Source organism: Dermacentor andersoni, chromosome 8, assembly GCF_023375885.2.
Source record: "Dermacentor andersoni chromosome 8, qqDerAnde1_hic_scaffold, whole genome shotgun sequence".
In the NCBI taxonomy this organism is placed as follows: Eukaryota; Metazoa; Arthropoda; class Arachnida; order Ixodida; family Ixodidae; genus Dermacentor; species Dermacentor andersoni.
This window is the reverse complement of record NC_092821.1, coordinates 34,665,526-34,681,271: the sequence shown is the minus strand read 5'-3', so window position 1 is coordinate 34,681,271 and position 15,746 is coordinate 34,665,526. Positions and strand designations below refer to the sequence as shown.

Genomic DNA, 15,746 nt, shown 5'->3' with positions numbered 1-15,746 from the left:
CTCACATCCCACGGTTAAAGCAATGCCAAAAGCTACTCAAGACAGTTTTGTTCCCCATGGCTGGAGTGTTCTCCTTGTTTGTTCATTTTTCTCACTGACTATGTGGTCTGCAATGTGCCTCGGGAGAGGCGGTCATCGCTACCGTGGGTTCGGGTCAGTGACCTAGCATTACTCTTTCCAGGCTCTTCAAGCTGCTGCAGGAAATTATGAACGAGCGTGAGAACAAGGTGCGTGTTTGCCGAACCTGTAAGCAGCAGGTCGCGCTCTGAACTTTCTGTTTTTTCCCTTTCCTTTCATTTCTCTCTCTTAATTTCTTTCTTAATTTCTCTTTTCTTATTTTTTCATTTTTTCTTAATGTCGAGCACTGGCACCGAAATTTGGTCTTCTGGAAATAGCTGTGGAGATATTCGTTCACAGCCGGTCCACTTGCTATTTTTAGAAATCCAAAGCTGAAACACTTGCACAGAACTTACTCTTCATTCTGGAGAAGGATAAAGCTCCGCAGCTGCTGTAGTTGTGGTTGGCATGCTTCGTATAAGCCAGGCCATCTTCCATTTTCTAGATTGTTCTCGGTGACAGTTTGATGTTATGCTCATGCTTTGACTTATTGCAGTAAACCTTCTGTTGATATAACAGGAGTGCATAGGACTTTAGGCAACACAGTTCAAGTGTGTAATCAACAAAAATGTATCGCTGAGGTGCTAGGTCAGTGTCTCGTGGTTTACAGCAAAGACTGCTTGCTCTCTTCAAACATCCTAGCAGAAATGTTCTGGGTGTCTTCACTGATCACCCAGACACTCAATTGCGAGGCTGTCGTGTCAAAATTTTGCTCTGCACGATGCATGACGCGGTGTCAGTGCTCCAACCTTTCTCTGTCCTTGTAGCCGCGGGAGGCAGCGAGAATCGTGGGGGAGGGGGTGTCTCGAGGTTGAGGCACCGCTTTCACAACCGGCGGCTGTAGAGAGAGCCAATCATCGCAAGACCAACGCGTCCGCGATCGACTGCCCCCCTCCCCCAGCGCTTCCGTTCGGTCCAGCGAGCTTCAACGACCGTGCGCTTGTCATGTCGCAGGGCAGGAGCCTTCACGGTCTAGCCTGAGCGCATACCGTAAGTCATTTTGTGAATGCTGCATCTGGTCGCGGCAAATGTGGCAGTGGAATGAACGATTCACAAAAGAGACGAAGTCGCTCCACAGAGGGGCCGACAGTGTCACCTTTTTTTATAATGTCTATTATTAGCCTACTTCTGTTTTGCTGTGGCAGACCTATTGAGAGACTTCACCATCATTGCAAGGATTTTACAGCGAGAGTTGCCCAAAGCTCCACAGGCGAGCATTGCAGATTCCAGTTATGCAGGAAGAGGCATTAAAAAAAAAGAAAAAGAAAAAAAAGAAGGTGTCTTTGAGAAATGACTCTTTGTTAAGGGCTCATCAAAGACTGAATTTTCGTGTTGGACAGTTGCGTGCCCTGCCCTGCGACATTGCGAGCCCTCCGAGAGAGAGAACAGCACAGAGAGTGTGCAGTTGGGTATCCCCCTTTCCGTTGCGTGAGCGTCCCGCCTCCATGCGTCACATTGCAGACCATAATATTTGCCGAGACCAAGCGTAAGGTGGACGAGCTGACGCGCAGGATGAGGCGCGATGGTTGGCCTGCCATGTGTATCCACGGTGACAAGTCACAGCCAGAACGGGACTGGGTGCTTGGAGGTGAGTCTGCCTTGGCAACAACCGCCATCTCACCGGTCTGCCTGCCCGGTGTGCCCAAATCGCATGGCTCATCCCTGGATAAGCTTTCAAGGGTTGTGAGGTGGGAGAGTTCCTTTGGTGGTATTCTCATGTGATGAAATTTGGGGATACGATGGCTTCTGCAAGATTTTGCGTGTCCTGGCATCGTACGTGCCAGCTGTCATCGTACGTGCCAAGTTACGTGAAATCTGGCAAAAGTGAATGTTTCCTTAAACCTGATCGCACGAGAATACTGCCCCAACGTGCGACTCGTGTGTCGGCATTGCCTGCCATCGGGTGGCAAAGAAAGGAAGAGGGGTTTTCCTTTAATGACCTGCATTTGTTAGGCCAAGATTGTACATGTGAGCTCGGGCTGTTTGGGCATTTAGTGCAGGCAGACTGGAGTTCTGCGGTCATAGAAGCATCTGCTGCTTTGCTAGGCTGCGTTTGTGAAAAGGGTGGCACTTGCTGCACCGTGGTCTTAATTCAGTTTTGTCTTGCACGAGCCTGTCGTCGGCAAGCAGGAATGGTATTCTCTGACGACCTTCGACAGCGTTTTCAACACCGAGATGGCATGCTTTGCACTGGGCCAAGAATGCAGTCGCACGCTATACACCGATGGCATCCATTGCCGCTCATGCAAAGTCTCGCAAAAGTGAAAGTATCACCAGACTCCTTCCATGTTTTTTTCTGGTCACGAAACTACCGTCTTAGTTTCATACAGAGCCAGAGCCCGCCACTAGAGACGTAACTGTGTATGAGAGGCCATGTAAATGCTGCTACCGCCGTGGTTGTGTGTGGGGCCAGTGCCTCCTCTATTTTCTCGAGGAGGCGATAGTGGAGCAGCTTCGGTATTCTAGCTTTCTAAACTTCCACAACCGCTGCTTTACTTTCACGTAAGTACTTTTAGCATTCCGCATGCATCAATAACGGCTTGAGCAAGTCTTGTGCAGTGAAATTAGTGCTCGGGGGGAAAAATATCACCGCTCAAGACATTCAGCTTGCCACAGCTTGCCATGAAAAAAATGTGTTTTAAAATTTTTTTACGTGCCAAAACCACAATATGATTATACCAAACCAATATGATTATGAGGCACGCCATAGTGGGGGGCTCTGGATTAATTTTGGCCACCTGGGGTCCTTTAACGTGCACCTAAATCTGAATGTTTTTGCATTTTGCCCTCATAGAAATGTAGCCGCTGTGGCCGGGCGGTCTCAGTCCAGATTTCTTTCTCAGCGCCGTTCGTCTGAACGCTTCGATAGGTTCCGCTTTTTAATATTGGCCTGAAATTAGACACTGCGCATTCGCGACAAAGCGCCAGTGGTGCCACTTGTGAACAGAGACAAACATCTGGGCTGTTGCACCCCACTCGCCCGTAGGTAAGCTCTCAGTTCCGCATGGTGTCGGGTTGTTTGCCAAGCACGGCTGTTCACTTTCTGTTAAACTGTGAGCAGTGTCTTATCAGGAGATAAAAACAATGTAATCGCTATTTCAAGGGCTGCTTCCGTAATAATGACTGTTTAATAACAAAGGAACAGAAACTGAGCTGCTCCTTGCGCTTCGGATTTCTCGGCAAAGCGAACCCATTTTTGAACGAGATTTAGGTAGGATAAATGAAAGACAAACCTCACTACTAAATGTCATTGGTGCGGCTTTTAGTATAGGAATAAGGTGAATGTGAAGGGTTTGGATCTGTACAGTTGAAACTGCACTGTAATTAGGCAATTATCTTAGCAAGCAGTCATTTAGAAGCGCCAGTAAGCCCAGCACTTATTCATGTGGGTTTGACACAGAAACGACGAGACTTGGTATTTTGGTTCTTGATGGACAACCCTTTGCAAGAGGTTAAAATATTCCAGTCACCAGTCATGATAACTTTGTCACGGTTGAAAAACTGAAAAAGAAAAGTTTTAAAATTCAATCAGAAAAAGAAATAAAGCGTGTTGGTGCAAAAACGTCATATAAGCACATAAGTGCCATACAGACAACACAAATAATGGCGCTCTTTGGCCACACCTGGCCCTTGCGCCATAAAACTCCACACATCATCATCATCAGACAACACAAATAGGCGTCCGATCACGATCGCTCATCCGTTCACAATGCAAGAAGTTTGTTAAAAGCATGGTGCTGATATAGGAAGCATAAAGAAAGAACATCAAAACATGGGAGATATGCATTGGGGTGCAGGAAGCACCAGCAAACAAATGGCAATAAATACAGAATGCACAGTCGATTGTTTCTATATACAAGAAAGTGTAAAGCATAAGCATTTCATAAGGCATAGGAAATCAAGTCTTAAACTAACACAAATAGCCACAGTACCAATGCCACAGTTTTTTCTTACTCAGACAATCTTTCTTAAATAAAAAAAGTAGGCACTCTTTAATCATATCGACAACTCACATGGTCATTTGCATGGGGGTCAAAATGTTGATGAGCGGGACCAAGGTTTGGGTTTCACGAGAGACGCTGGAAGGCCTTCAAAAATCCTTGTGACGGCATTGGGCTTCGGCATTGGCTTTTCACGCTCTAGGGACATGGCGTTGCAGTTTATATCGAAATTGTAGGCAATGATGTCCGAGGCGTCGGAAGTGTTTCGCGCACAAACGCGTATATTTGCGTTAAAAGTTAGAACCACCACTTTCCTGCCAAGGTATGGCCCACTTTTATTGGTCACGCTGCCCCTTGCCACTTGGTAAATAAAACAATACCACCTTCTAGGTCACTCCCTTGTAGCCGGAACGGCACCCCGGCACACAACACGTTTGACATTGTCATCCCAGCCTGCCACTTCAGCCAACAGTCTAGAACTAGAAAAATAGCGCAGCACGTGCTCGGAACGCGCCACATCAATCAGCTCGTCTCGCACCATGCAAGTGGTGTGCTTTGAGGCATAGTGGTATTACGTCCCGGCAGCTTTGAGCAGCGTATTAAGTTCTCCCATAGCGTGACGGCGAAGTTTTGTGACTAGAAAACATGGAAGGGACTCTGGTTTCACCGAAAGTGATTGTCCAAGAATATGGCCTTGGGTTGTTGGTTAAGCTTGTGTTAGGAAGGACAGTACTAAGGCAGCACTTGAAAATAGAAGTAGGGACTGCATAGTTGGCCTGCTGTTCCATATCGCTGTCCTCAAGTCCCACCTTTGTGCTATTGCTAAGTGTGCCAGCTAGTCGAACTTGCAGCCATTCTCAGCTAGTGTTTTGCAACAGCAGGCATGTGAAGTTCCAACCCCTCCCCTCCTTTCCTATTTTCTTTTATTCCAGGCTTAGCATGTTCAGCAGCTCGGTACTAGTTTTGCCAAATCTTTCTGTCACTGACTCATTAGTTCATGCACTGTGAGGTCAAGGTTCACTTCGGTCATACCACTTTAGAAAGCTTCATGGTTGCAGTGCTAAATGATGGGACAAGAAGGGCAACACATGTTGCAGCTAGTTTAGTGAAGTTAATTGTGACCTGACTGTGCTGTAGTAGCAAGATGCATGGATGTGAATGGCAGTTAACAGCGTTTTCATCTATATAGCAGCCAATAACTTCTAAAATGCTATTATGCAATCATTCAGAGGTTTGCACCAAAACGGCAAAAGCTTAGGCGTGCAACTAGCCTAATGTTTGCTTGGCAGCAATTGTAGGAATAGTCAGAGCATGCCTACCTATTGTTCTAGTTAGCACACAGTCTTAGTTGTGACGTTTTCTCGCGAACAGAGTTCCGAAGTGGGAAGTCTCCAATCCTGGTTGCCACCGACGTTGCTGCCCGAGGATTGGGTGAGTACTTTGTGAACAGGTGAAGCCATGAGCGCGTGATCATATAGAGTTGGGGACTTCAAAGCTAACGCATCACAGCACAGGAAACAACTGCGCCCACATGTAACCTGGCAACAGCCTGGACGATTCCGAGCCACATTCACACCAGAGAGAGAGAGAGAGATGCCAACGTGTGGCGGACAGTGGCGGGGTTGGCGGCGTGGCCGCGGAGCGGATTGGTCGGGCACCCACAGGGCGGCACCACAGGTGGTGGCCCATAGCCTCGGGGCACGCCTCAGCTCATTGTGGCTTCCCATCGGCAGGCACACGCTGTGCCCAGGTTGAAAATTTTAAAACTGGGTGGCCTCTATTACTGTCCTTTCGCTGCCGCGTGTTTCGGGGTGGGCAGGGCCTTTTCCTCCCCGTGGTTGTTTCGAAAGCGGCTCTTTTATATTTTTTTGTCTCTTTCTCTTTCAGAGGCACCGTAAACAGAAGCGAGCGAGCGAGATGGGATGATCTCGCAATTGCGCATATTGGTGCCTCTGTGTGTACTGCTACCTACGGCCGCGGGCGCGCACACTTACTCGAGACGACCACGGAGCTCACGCCCCCCGCCGTCGCCAGGCGGCGCTGCGGGGAGACTCGGGAGGAAAGCCTTCGCCGCCGCCACTTGTCACGTGGGCGGGCCCCGGCCCGGCCGGCCGCTCTGCAGATTTAAAGATAAAAAAAAAAAGAAACAAAAATGCATGAGGCCCGCGAAAACCCCACTGCCTGACGGTTGCCGAGGGCATCGCCACCACCGTCTTGAAGCGAGGAGATGGGGCCGGCGCTTCGCCCTTGACCCTGGGCCGGCCCCACACTGGTGGGCGGGGCTATGCAAGCTCGGCCCGTCCCGGCACTCTCGCCCACCTCCTCTTGTCGAGGGGTGACCCGGAACACCACCGGGACAGGCTTTACTCTGACGTAGGCCTAAAGGGCCTACTCTGCCCTTGGGCCTGGCTTCAAGGGAGCGGCGCCAGTGAGAGGCCTCCAGAGAACTGACAGGTCGTGCCTACTTGGCAAAGAACCTGAAGTTCTGGAGTCGTGGGCCGAGTGTGACATGCCCCTCCGAACACTTTGCAGCTTAGGTTGTAACGCTGTTATGGGGACCAGGCTTTGAGCACCTACTGGTCTGTCCCTCCCGCTTAAAAACATAACAATAAGAAAGACCGGAAGACCCCTTACCTGTGGTTTCGGCATGAGACTGCTTCCTAAGAGAGAGGAAAATGCCTGGCAATGCCTGCGTGCGTTGGCTGGCAGCGGTGAGGTGTGGAGAGCAGCGACGTAGAGGCGAGGGCGTAAATGGAGGGGGCGGCACGGCAAAGGGGTGAAGCGGAGCATCCGCACCCTGCCACCCCCCCGAGGCCAGGCCCCACCTGCTGCCGCACAACGACAGAGCAGGTAGGGGGGCATGCAACGGCCGGCGTCACCCAAGCCCCTCCTCCCGCCACTGCTGTGTCGAGTTGTATGCCGTCTCTGTGGCGGGTGCCTCTCCACCGATCCCCGGACTGCCTCCCTCCGCACGCTGAGGACGGGAAACCACAGGTAATGACAACGCGGGCTTCTCACTCGGGGACACCCCCGGCTGCATCTGCAGGCCTGGGCACAGAGTGGCTGTTCTCGCGTGGGGCATGGTGTGCTGGAGCGTTGGACTTGTAAGCCCAGTGTGCGGTGCAAATGTGGCTGAGGTTTTAGAGTGGCAGCGTGCTTTTGTAAAGTGCCCTCGTATTGCACATACCAGCATCGTATGTTTGGCTGTCAGGTGGCAAAAATTCTCGCCTCTGAATTATCTCGGCATAGTGTAGTGACTGTCGGCTTTTGCTAATAACAAACATATTTAACAAGAACTTTTGGCAGAAGTCTACCTCGATAGTGAAATACAATTGGTGACGTTGCCAAATGAACATTAAGATTCCCCAACTTAGCAGTTTGACGCGGTTTGAAGGCTCTTTGCCAGTCGATGTCTTCAGGCTGACCCTGTGTGCATAGATTGGCAGATTACTGAGAGCTCGTGTGTCTTGAGCACGTAGCTGCCCTGTTTCATCTGCTGCAAATTTTCTTAACCACTTTCATGATTGTGTTGCTTTACGACGCTTTCTCTATTCCTACCGGGGCACCAGTCTTTTGGTGCTGTCAAACTTGCTCAAATATACTTGTGTATGCCCTGTGAAGCAGCACGTGCTTTTGTTAATTGCACCAATGGGAAGAACATCGCACAGCCCAAGGGCAGGTGTTCTAACTGTCCCTTGCCAGCACACTATGCACCACGCTAGGTCACCTGCACTGGCCTCAGTGCTGGACTGGATTACGAAGGCCCACCTCGGCCACTCGGCAAAAAAAGATCGATTTAGGCAGAAATACCTAAATTGGCAATTATGTTGTGAATGAGGTTTGCCTATACTTGGATGAACTGGTGGGAGGCCAGCGACACCTGTAACAGCAGTAAGTAAATAGTAAAAACACTAATAGCCTCCCCTGAAATAACTTGCATAGGTCCCTAAACGTCGTAAACTTCCTGGGAAGTGGCAACTCTTGGGGTTTATCATATTTCGACTTGACGTGGCTTCAGCTTGTTAAGTGAAGCTACCTGTATTTATCTGTGGTTCACTGTAACATAGCTGTAATGCAGGCATATTGCAGCTATATCTTGAATGCTCGTTAACATCAGCTAGCGCAAGTGTAGAGCCAGTTGAGTTGCAGCTGCCCACTTGTGGGCATTCAAATGAATCCTAAATTCTTTTGGCATCTGTGAGGCCCATCTGTGAGGCCCATCTGAGGCCTCGTAGTTGCCACCACATTCATTAAACGCACTTGGATGCCATTTTAAACTCTTTCATGCGGGGCTCTTTGCAGCATTAAATTTGATTCTGTGTCTGACTAGTCTATTGTATGTTCCCTACACTGTTAATGTCAACAAAGAGCACCATGGTTGTATGACATAGTAGATTTGTTCCTGTGTATTACCACCATTAAGGCAGCTATCTTAGAAAATGAGGTAGAAATGCCCAGTGTATATTGTCAAGTGCCTTTCACATTGACTATTAGTTGTTCTTTTGCCAGTTAGAAGCAGCACAGTAGGAATTTAACGTTTAACTTCCTTTACATGGATAGTTAGCCTTGCTCAGAGTAACATTATTTTGTCAGCAGTTGTGTACCAGGCAACGTGTTGGTGTAGCACAATGTAGCTTGAAGGTGTAGTAATCATGAACTTTGGAAAATTTGCACAGTGGGTAATACTAGAGGGTCGATCCTGGATTTCGTAGCCCCACACTTTACTAAACAGGGTACAAGATTTTATCATTTCAGAGTGGATCAAGTTGGAAATGATGCTTGTCAAGCTCTGGAATGGACATTACAGATTGCATGACAAGATAGGTTAAACTTTTGACATGCCATTAAGATTCAGACGGGTAATTGTTTTGGGATATATTGCGCCGTCATGTCTCGGCTCTTGGGAATGTCTGTAAGGGTTGCATTTTGCCTTCTTTTGTTACTTGGCACATAAAGAATGCCCACCTTGCTCTGCTTGGAGTAGGGACGACTTGTCATTTGATGTTTGTTTCCTGCTAAAGCTTATGGCTCAAGGAACCGTGCTAACGTTCTTTGTTTACTGTAAGGGGTAAATACAAAACTTGGGAATTAAGCGCGCTTACCACACTAATGTTACATTACCTGCAGAGCTACATGTTACATGTTCATTACTGGTTGTGTGGCAGTATCAGTCCTGGGTGAAGGGTTGCAAGGATAGCTAACAACTGGGATTTTGAGGGAGAAAAAACAAAAGAGACATGAAAGCCATGCCTAGGCTGTAACAGCAACTCAAAGTGATCATGGTGCTACATGCTGTGTCTGGCATCCTGTAGATTTATAGATTTCATTGTAGCTCGAGAGCTACTCAGCCGAATTTTCACTTGGAATTTGTTATGTTCATTTGCTTTTTCTTTCTTTTTATTCCTGTCATCATAACTGCTGTGATAGCATGGCGATCTGCCTTTATTCATGTTTGATATCTTCAACAAGTGCTCCCCACACATTGCTGAAGCAGCGTGGTTTTTTCAGACTCACTTACACAGTGGGCATCAGATGAATATACATGTAACAGGGAATGTTTTGGAAGGCTCTGTCTGTAGGCCTAGGTTGTTGTTACAAGTTGCTAATTAACAAGCTAAGTTCTTAATGAAAAGATGAAGAGGCACATTTGAAGGTAAGTCGTAAACCGAAATTTTGCAGCTTCCTTGGGAAGTGGTTAAAAGTAGGCAAGGTGCACATGCAAGCATTGTTTGACGGGGGCACATTGTTGCATATATATCTATGATATTTCGCGTGGAAGTTCAGAGACTGAACTTGAGGCATGATCCAGTTACTTGAGGCAGATTCTATTAGCTGTTCCACAGTTGGGTAATGATCATTACACACCTGAGGAATCATTTGGATGTAGCAACACAATGTCGTGAACTTGCACAGTATAGCTAGCACTGCGGTATTGCTTTCAGTTCAGTTCTTTGGGGGCATGCAAGAATCACCTGGAGATGCCGGGACAAGCTGAACTACTAACCCGCAATTTCTTGTGTTTCAATTGTAGCTTCAGTTGTGCAAGTTATTAAAAGACTTTAGTGTTGGATGAAGTAGTATATATTTATTTAATTTTGGAGCATATACATAAGTGGGTGCGAATATCATGCAGAAAGAGGTCTCATAGTGAGGCCCTGTAGCCTTATGATGTATTAAAAATAATATCAGTACTACTAAACTGCAAAAAAGTAATAACAGGAAATGTGTTCATGTAAAATATTCACATATTAGCTCCCATATTTTTATGTGTCCATGTTGCGAAGCTGACTTGCACAAAGTCTTGACTATTGTAATACAGAGAGTGGGCAGTGCTGTATGTATACACAAGTCAGGCTAAGGTTTTTCTACTGACTCTACCGCAACACGGCTTGCGAGAGGTGCACTGTTGTAGCACACTACAGAGAAGGAGGCACGCTGATCTCTCCCTTTTGGCTCCCCCTCCCCCCCAACCTCTCTTTCCCAACATGTGTGTGTGTGTGACAGATGTGGATGACATCAAGTTTGTCATCAACTATGACTACCCGAACTGCTCGGAGGACTACGTGCATCGCATTGGGCGGACGGCCCGCTCCAACAAGACGGGCACGGCGTACACCTTCTTCACGCCGGGCAACTCCAAGCAGGCCCAGGAGCTCATCTCGGTGCTCAAGGAGGCCAACCAGGTGGTGAACCCCAAGCTGTTCGAGATGTTTGAAATGTCCCGCTCCTACGGAGGACGCGGTGGTGAGTTATTTGCCTGCAGCAGCAGCGCTCCTGTACTGTGTGCTCATTTAGCCTACTGGAGTGGCCTACTGGGCATGATAGTTCAGTTCCTGGATTCATACAAATAATGGCAAGGCATTCAAAACAGCCTCCCATTCCACTTTGTACGTTCGTGAGATATTATCATGCTCACTCAATGAAAATTCAAGTGAACCACTCGGGAACATAGTGATAAGGCTCATGCTTGACCCCTTTCTTGCATCATCTGTAAACTTTAGGCTTTATGGATGCACCTGATTACGCCTTCGATGCACGGGAAACAAAAGTTCAGAAATGAATGCTGGCGTGCGTGCTTGTGTGCACATTTTATTTATGTACCCAGGAAAGCTGCGCAAGTTGCCTGAGAAAGCCTTTTGTCTAACACTTGCCATACAGCAGTACTGCCATACACAATATTGTGCGCAGAAGCTGGTGTGAGGTGTCATGCATGAGGATGTGATGATGAGATAAGAATTTCAATGCATAGCTTACATTTCTTTTTATTCCTACAGGTACTGAAAAAGGAATGTATATTTTATGGCCATTCTAAGCAAACAAAAGCAGAGAAAACAAGTCGCACTGCTACTTGCAGGAAATGTTTGCAGTAGCCCCGATAATAAAACTAGAAAGCGGCAGTGACCATTGGAAGTGTACAAGCTACGTGCACCTCACTGATGCTCACACAATTTAGTTCAGCACTGCTGTAGTTCAGCTGGTGATTCCTAAGAGGATGCAAAGAGGACTTGTGGAGAACTTTATTTTGCGGGCCACAACTACTCGCCATTGGAGAAGTTGTGTCGGACATGTTGGACCTGTGACATGCACATTCGTTACCAACATGTGGCAGTGTTTGCATTTCTGATGCAAGTAGAGTGAAACCACAGTGCTTCGACGCATAGTAGAGTGACCAGACAGAGGAAAATAACCGCATCGCATTCCTAAGACACAGCTTTCTGCAGGCATAACTATCACAGTTGCATCATTCTGATATTGTAGCACTGTGTACTTGTAGGCTGCACTGACATTTCCTTTCTTGTTTTCTTCATTGCAGGTCGCAACCGCTGGCGCACTACGGGCGGCGGCGGTCGCAGGAACGACTACGATGACGATAACCGCCACGGGGGGCGCCGCTACGCCACAGGCGCCAACGCCTACAATCCAGGCAACAATGACTACACCACTTCCAACAACTCGGACCTACCAAACAGCAACTACGGATACGGCATTTCAAACTCGAACCAGTCGTCGCACCAGCCTTCGCATCAGCCTTCGCACCAGTCGTCGCACCAGTCTTCGCACCAGTCGTCTCACAGCAACTCTGGCCCCGCGTCTGGCATGGGCGGTGGCGGCGGCAGTGGAGGTGGATCGATGATGGGGATGACGGCCATGGGACACATGGCTCCCATGACGCCCATGATGGGGCACATGATGCCCGTCATGCACATGCCCAACGGCCAGTCGTACATGATGTCACCCATGCAACAGCAGCAGTCTGGGCAGCAGCAGCAGTCCGGGCAGCAACAGTCGTCACAGCCACAGCAGCAGTCTGGACAACAGCAGATTGCCCACAGCCTGCTGGGTCCGCCACCCCCACCCCCACCACCGCCAGGTGTCACTAACGGCGCGGCGTGGTAGAAGCTGCTGTGCTGCGAGCTGGACTCTTTGTTTTTATTTTTTCCACTTCATGGTTTTTAGATTTATGTGCAACATTTTAGACAACTGCAGTGGCCCCAGTGTGTTGCATTCGGTTACACCCAGTGAAGTTGAGGCAATCTGTACCCTGTGCTTTTGGAAGACTCGAAAAATTAAGACAGTTGTGACTGGACAGAGGAAATGCTCTCGCTTGGCTGTTCTGTCATCTGTGGCAGTCAGCGTCGACAGAGATTGGGGCATGAGCACGACAACCGTTTCATCACTCCTGGAACGAGTGGTAACTTCAAGATGGGAAGGGGTGGAGCTACTGTTCTTTTTTTTTTTTTTTTTTTTTTTTTTTTTTTTAGCCAGAATTGAAGCAGCTGCCTCTACGATGGGTCGGCACTGCATCGGTTATGTGGATGTGATGGTAGCCATGATGTTGCTGCCCATTATAAAGTAGGTGTGCCTGCCTCTCACCATTAGCGGAGCTATTTATTCTTTGAAAAATGACAGAGTGGCTGCCACTGTGGCGCCCACGCCTCGAGGGCAGCACTGGCATCGGCTGAACCCAGGGTAAAGAACACTGCGCGTGTTGCAACATTTTTTTCCCAAATGAATCAACATGCTTGTCTAGCATGGTCTATCACAGGTGTCTTTATTCACTTCATTTTTTCGCAGAGAAAAGTTTGTTGCCTAGAAAAGTGACAAGTACTTTGTCAGCTGTCTTGCAAATAATTCATCCTGCATTCGCTATTCTTTTAACGAGGCAGATGATGCAGCTGCTTTTGAGGTAAGGGCAGGCAGGAAAACCTGCAAATATTTGTCAGGGTTGACGACTATTTAGCTTGAATGCTTCTTGGGTGCGGTACGCTTCTTGCAATGCCTTTCGATTTCTTCTCGCATGGCTAAGGCACTCTGCCGACGATGCTACTGGCTACGGACGAAGCCGTGGCTGAAGTTGTCATATCTGTGGGATACAAAAAGCTGTCTCTTGTATCTGGTTCACGGTCACTTCTGTTACATATGTCTTGACTTCTGGAGGAAATGCTAAAGTGTCGTCTGAAACAATTTGGGCAATCTGTTCAGCATTAAGTCCGTGCTACATTTTTTGTGTAGGTGCAGTCAGTGGCTGCACTTCGGTGGTGACAGAAAGTGCGAAAATTTTCTATCCTTTTGTGCTGCCAGTTTACATGGTGCGTATTTCCATTGTATCGTAAACAACTGCATAAATCGATTGTAAACATTTGTCATAAATGCCCTGTTGTTAAGAGCAATTTCTCATTCTTTTTTTTTACCTTTGCATAGTAGAAGCCTTTTACAAGTTTGAAACAGCATTTCCTTGCCTTAGTTTTTGCAAAGTGCAATGTTGTTATTTTTGTTTATTTTTCTCGCCTGTGGTGAGAGCAGCAGTTCAAAATAAATAACCCCTGGTGCCATTCAATGTCTGCATTTCTTGCCTGCTGGCAGTAAAGAAAAAAAATAATATGGGAGAAAATCTCACTAATTGTAATAGCAACTGCATTGATTTCATAATGCAGCATGTTTGCTGCCATGTCATTGTCGCCGGCTCCGTCAACATTTAGCCACTCGTAGTGTAACTGCACAGTGTGTGCTCACTGGTCATCAAAGATATGAGCCCGAGTCCATCGCCACATGCATGTTATTACATTTTGTGAATACGAGAAAATAGAACATGATGTACTCGTAACATGACATCCATGCATGTGTTCTGGGAATTAAAGTACTTGTCATTTCAATGAGCCACATCCACATGCTGTCAGTTCATCCCCCCTCGGGCAGGCTGCCCCTTTGTAACCCTTTTGTATAACCTATGAAATTCGTGCAGAAATAAATTGTTCTCATCGTGATTACCTCTCTTTATCACCTGCGGGCTGCTTCACAAAATGCAGCACTGCAGCTTGCTCCCTCTTACGGCTGTTTTTGCCAGCCACTGTATCTTATCACTGCCTCATGGGAAAGCTAGCTCTACAACTATGGAAAAGGTCTATTACCAGCCCTGCAGCTCTGACAGGATTGCTTCAGTAGTATCTACTACTCGTTACCAATTTAGCCAAAGTCAAAATTAGTTGCAGTTCAGCTTTTAAGATTCTGGTGCAGGGTATGACATAAGAGACCCTTTTGGCATAGCAATTGTGGTTCGCTCCGCTCAGACTTTTATCCTAACAATTTGCATACAGAAAAACAATGCTGCCTGTGTTCCACAACGAATCCAATTGAGCGACGTGTGAAGGTTTGTCTCCTTTGGTGTCTTTGTGGTTTTACAGCCAAGCCAACTTCCTGCCATAGTGTCTCTGGGAGATGCGTTCACAGAAAAAAATAGAAGACAATGCAGTTCTCTGTAGCCACCTGAGTGCGTGAAACGTGAGCGGAGTGCAAGTGATGCTCTGCTAAAGATGTTTACTGAACCGCATAGTTGCTTTTTCTACGGACAGCAAACTTGGTTTTGCATGCCTGTTGTCCTTCACATTGTGGCAGCTTTAGAGCATGTCTGATCTGGCAAAACAGTCGGCAAGAACATTGTTGCCTTTGTCTTCAGCAGTAGCTTTTGTCTTGTACTTCCACCACGAAGCCTACTCCACTCCCGTGATGGATAAATGTCTACTGAGAACAAATACATGTATGTGCTGCTGCGCTAGTTGATTCATGATTTCAGCCGAAGAATAGTGCAAATAAGACGTGCATGAGCAGGATGGGACAGGTGCTAACCTCCAACCAATTTTATTGCAGGAAACCAACACAGAAGCAAACTTCGGACGCATGCACCATAAACCATACATAAACCATAAAAACCATACAAGCTCTGGTTTTCAGATTGTTGTTGAAACAGATGTGTGTAACAACTTGTGCTCATTGTAAAATATGGACACTTAGGAAACGGCGACAAATTGCACTTCCCTTTTCTTAATGTGAAGTGCCTCCAATAGTTCTGGGGCAATCTGCTCACACCTTCTACCAAGTCGCAAAACGCATTTCGCAGTGCAACGTTCTTTGCGGTGAAACAAGTTTTAGCTTCCTTTAGACAATATGCAAGCAGCCTCGTTTATTAAGTTTAAGGAACCTAACCATAACGAGCTGAAGTTCTTAGATATGAAGTTATGAACATTACCTTCGAAGATTGACGTGTGTGGGATGCACCTGTGCCCAAAAGAAGTTGCTTCTGTTTGACTGTGCCCGTTCAAAAAGAGTCAAGAGCAACACCGTCTCCAGTCTGCACAGCGCAACTTGTGCGAGCACACTGTTGAACAGTATTTCAAGTCGCAGATTTCACGG

General features: G+C 47.3%; 1 protein-coding gene across 1 annotated transcript in view; it reads left to right on the top strand.

Moving 5' to 3' along the window:
* LOC126526426 (probable ATP-dependent RNA helicase DDX5) overlaps positions 1-14,323 on the top strand; it is a 33,415-nt gene extending 19,092 nt beyond the window's left edge. The window contains exons 9-13 of the mRNA XM_050174341.3: positions 182-227; positions 1,579-1,705; positions 5,430-5,489; positions 10,563-10,802; positions 11,872-14,323. Coding sequence (XP_050030298.1) covers positions 182-227; positions 1,579-1,705; positions 5,430-5,489; positions 10,563-10,802; positions 11,872-12,455 — 1,057 coding nt within the window. The 3' untranslated portion in view covers positions 12,456-14,323. The remainder of the gene's footprint in view (positions 1-181; positions 228-1,578; positions 1,706-5,429; positions 5,490-10,562; positions 10,803-11,871) is intronic.
* Positions 14,324-15,746: the final 1,423 nt, after the last annotated feature.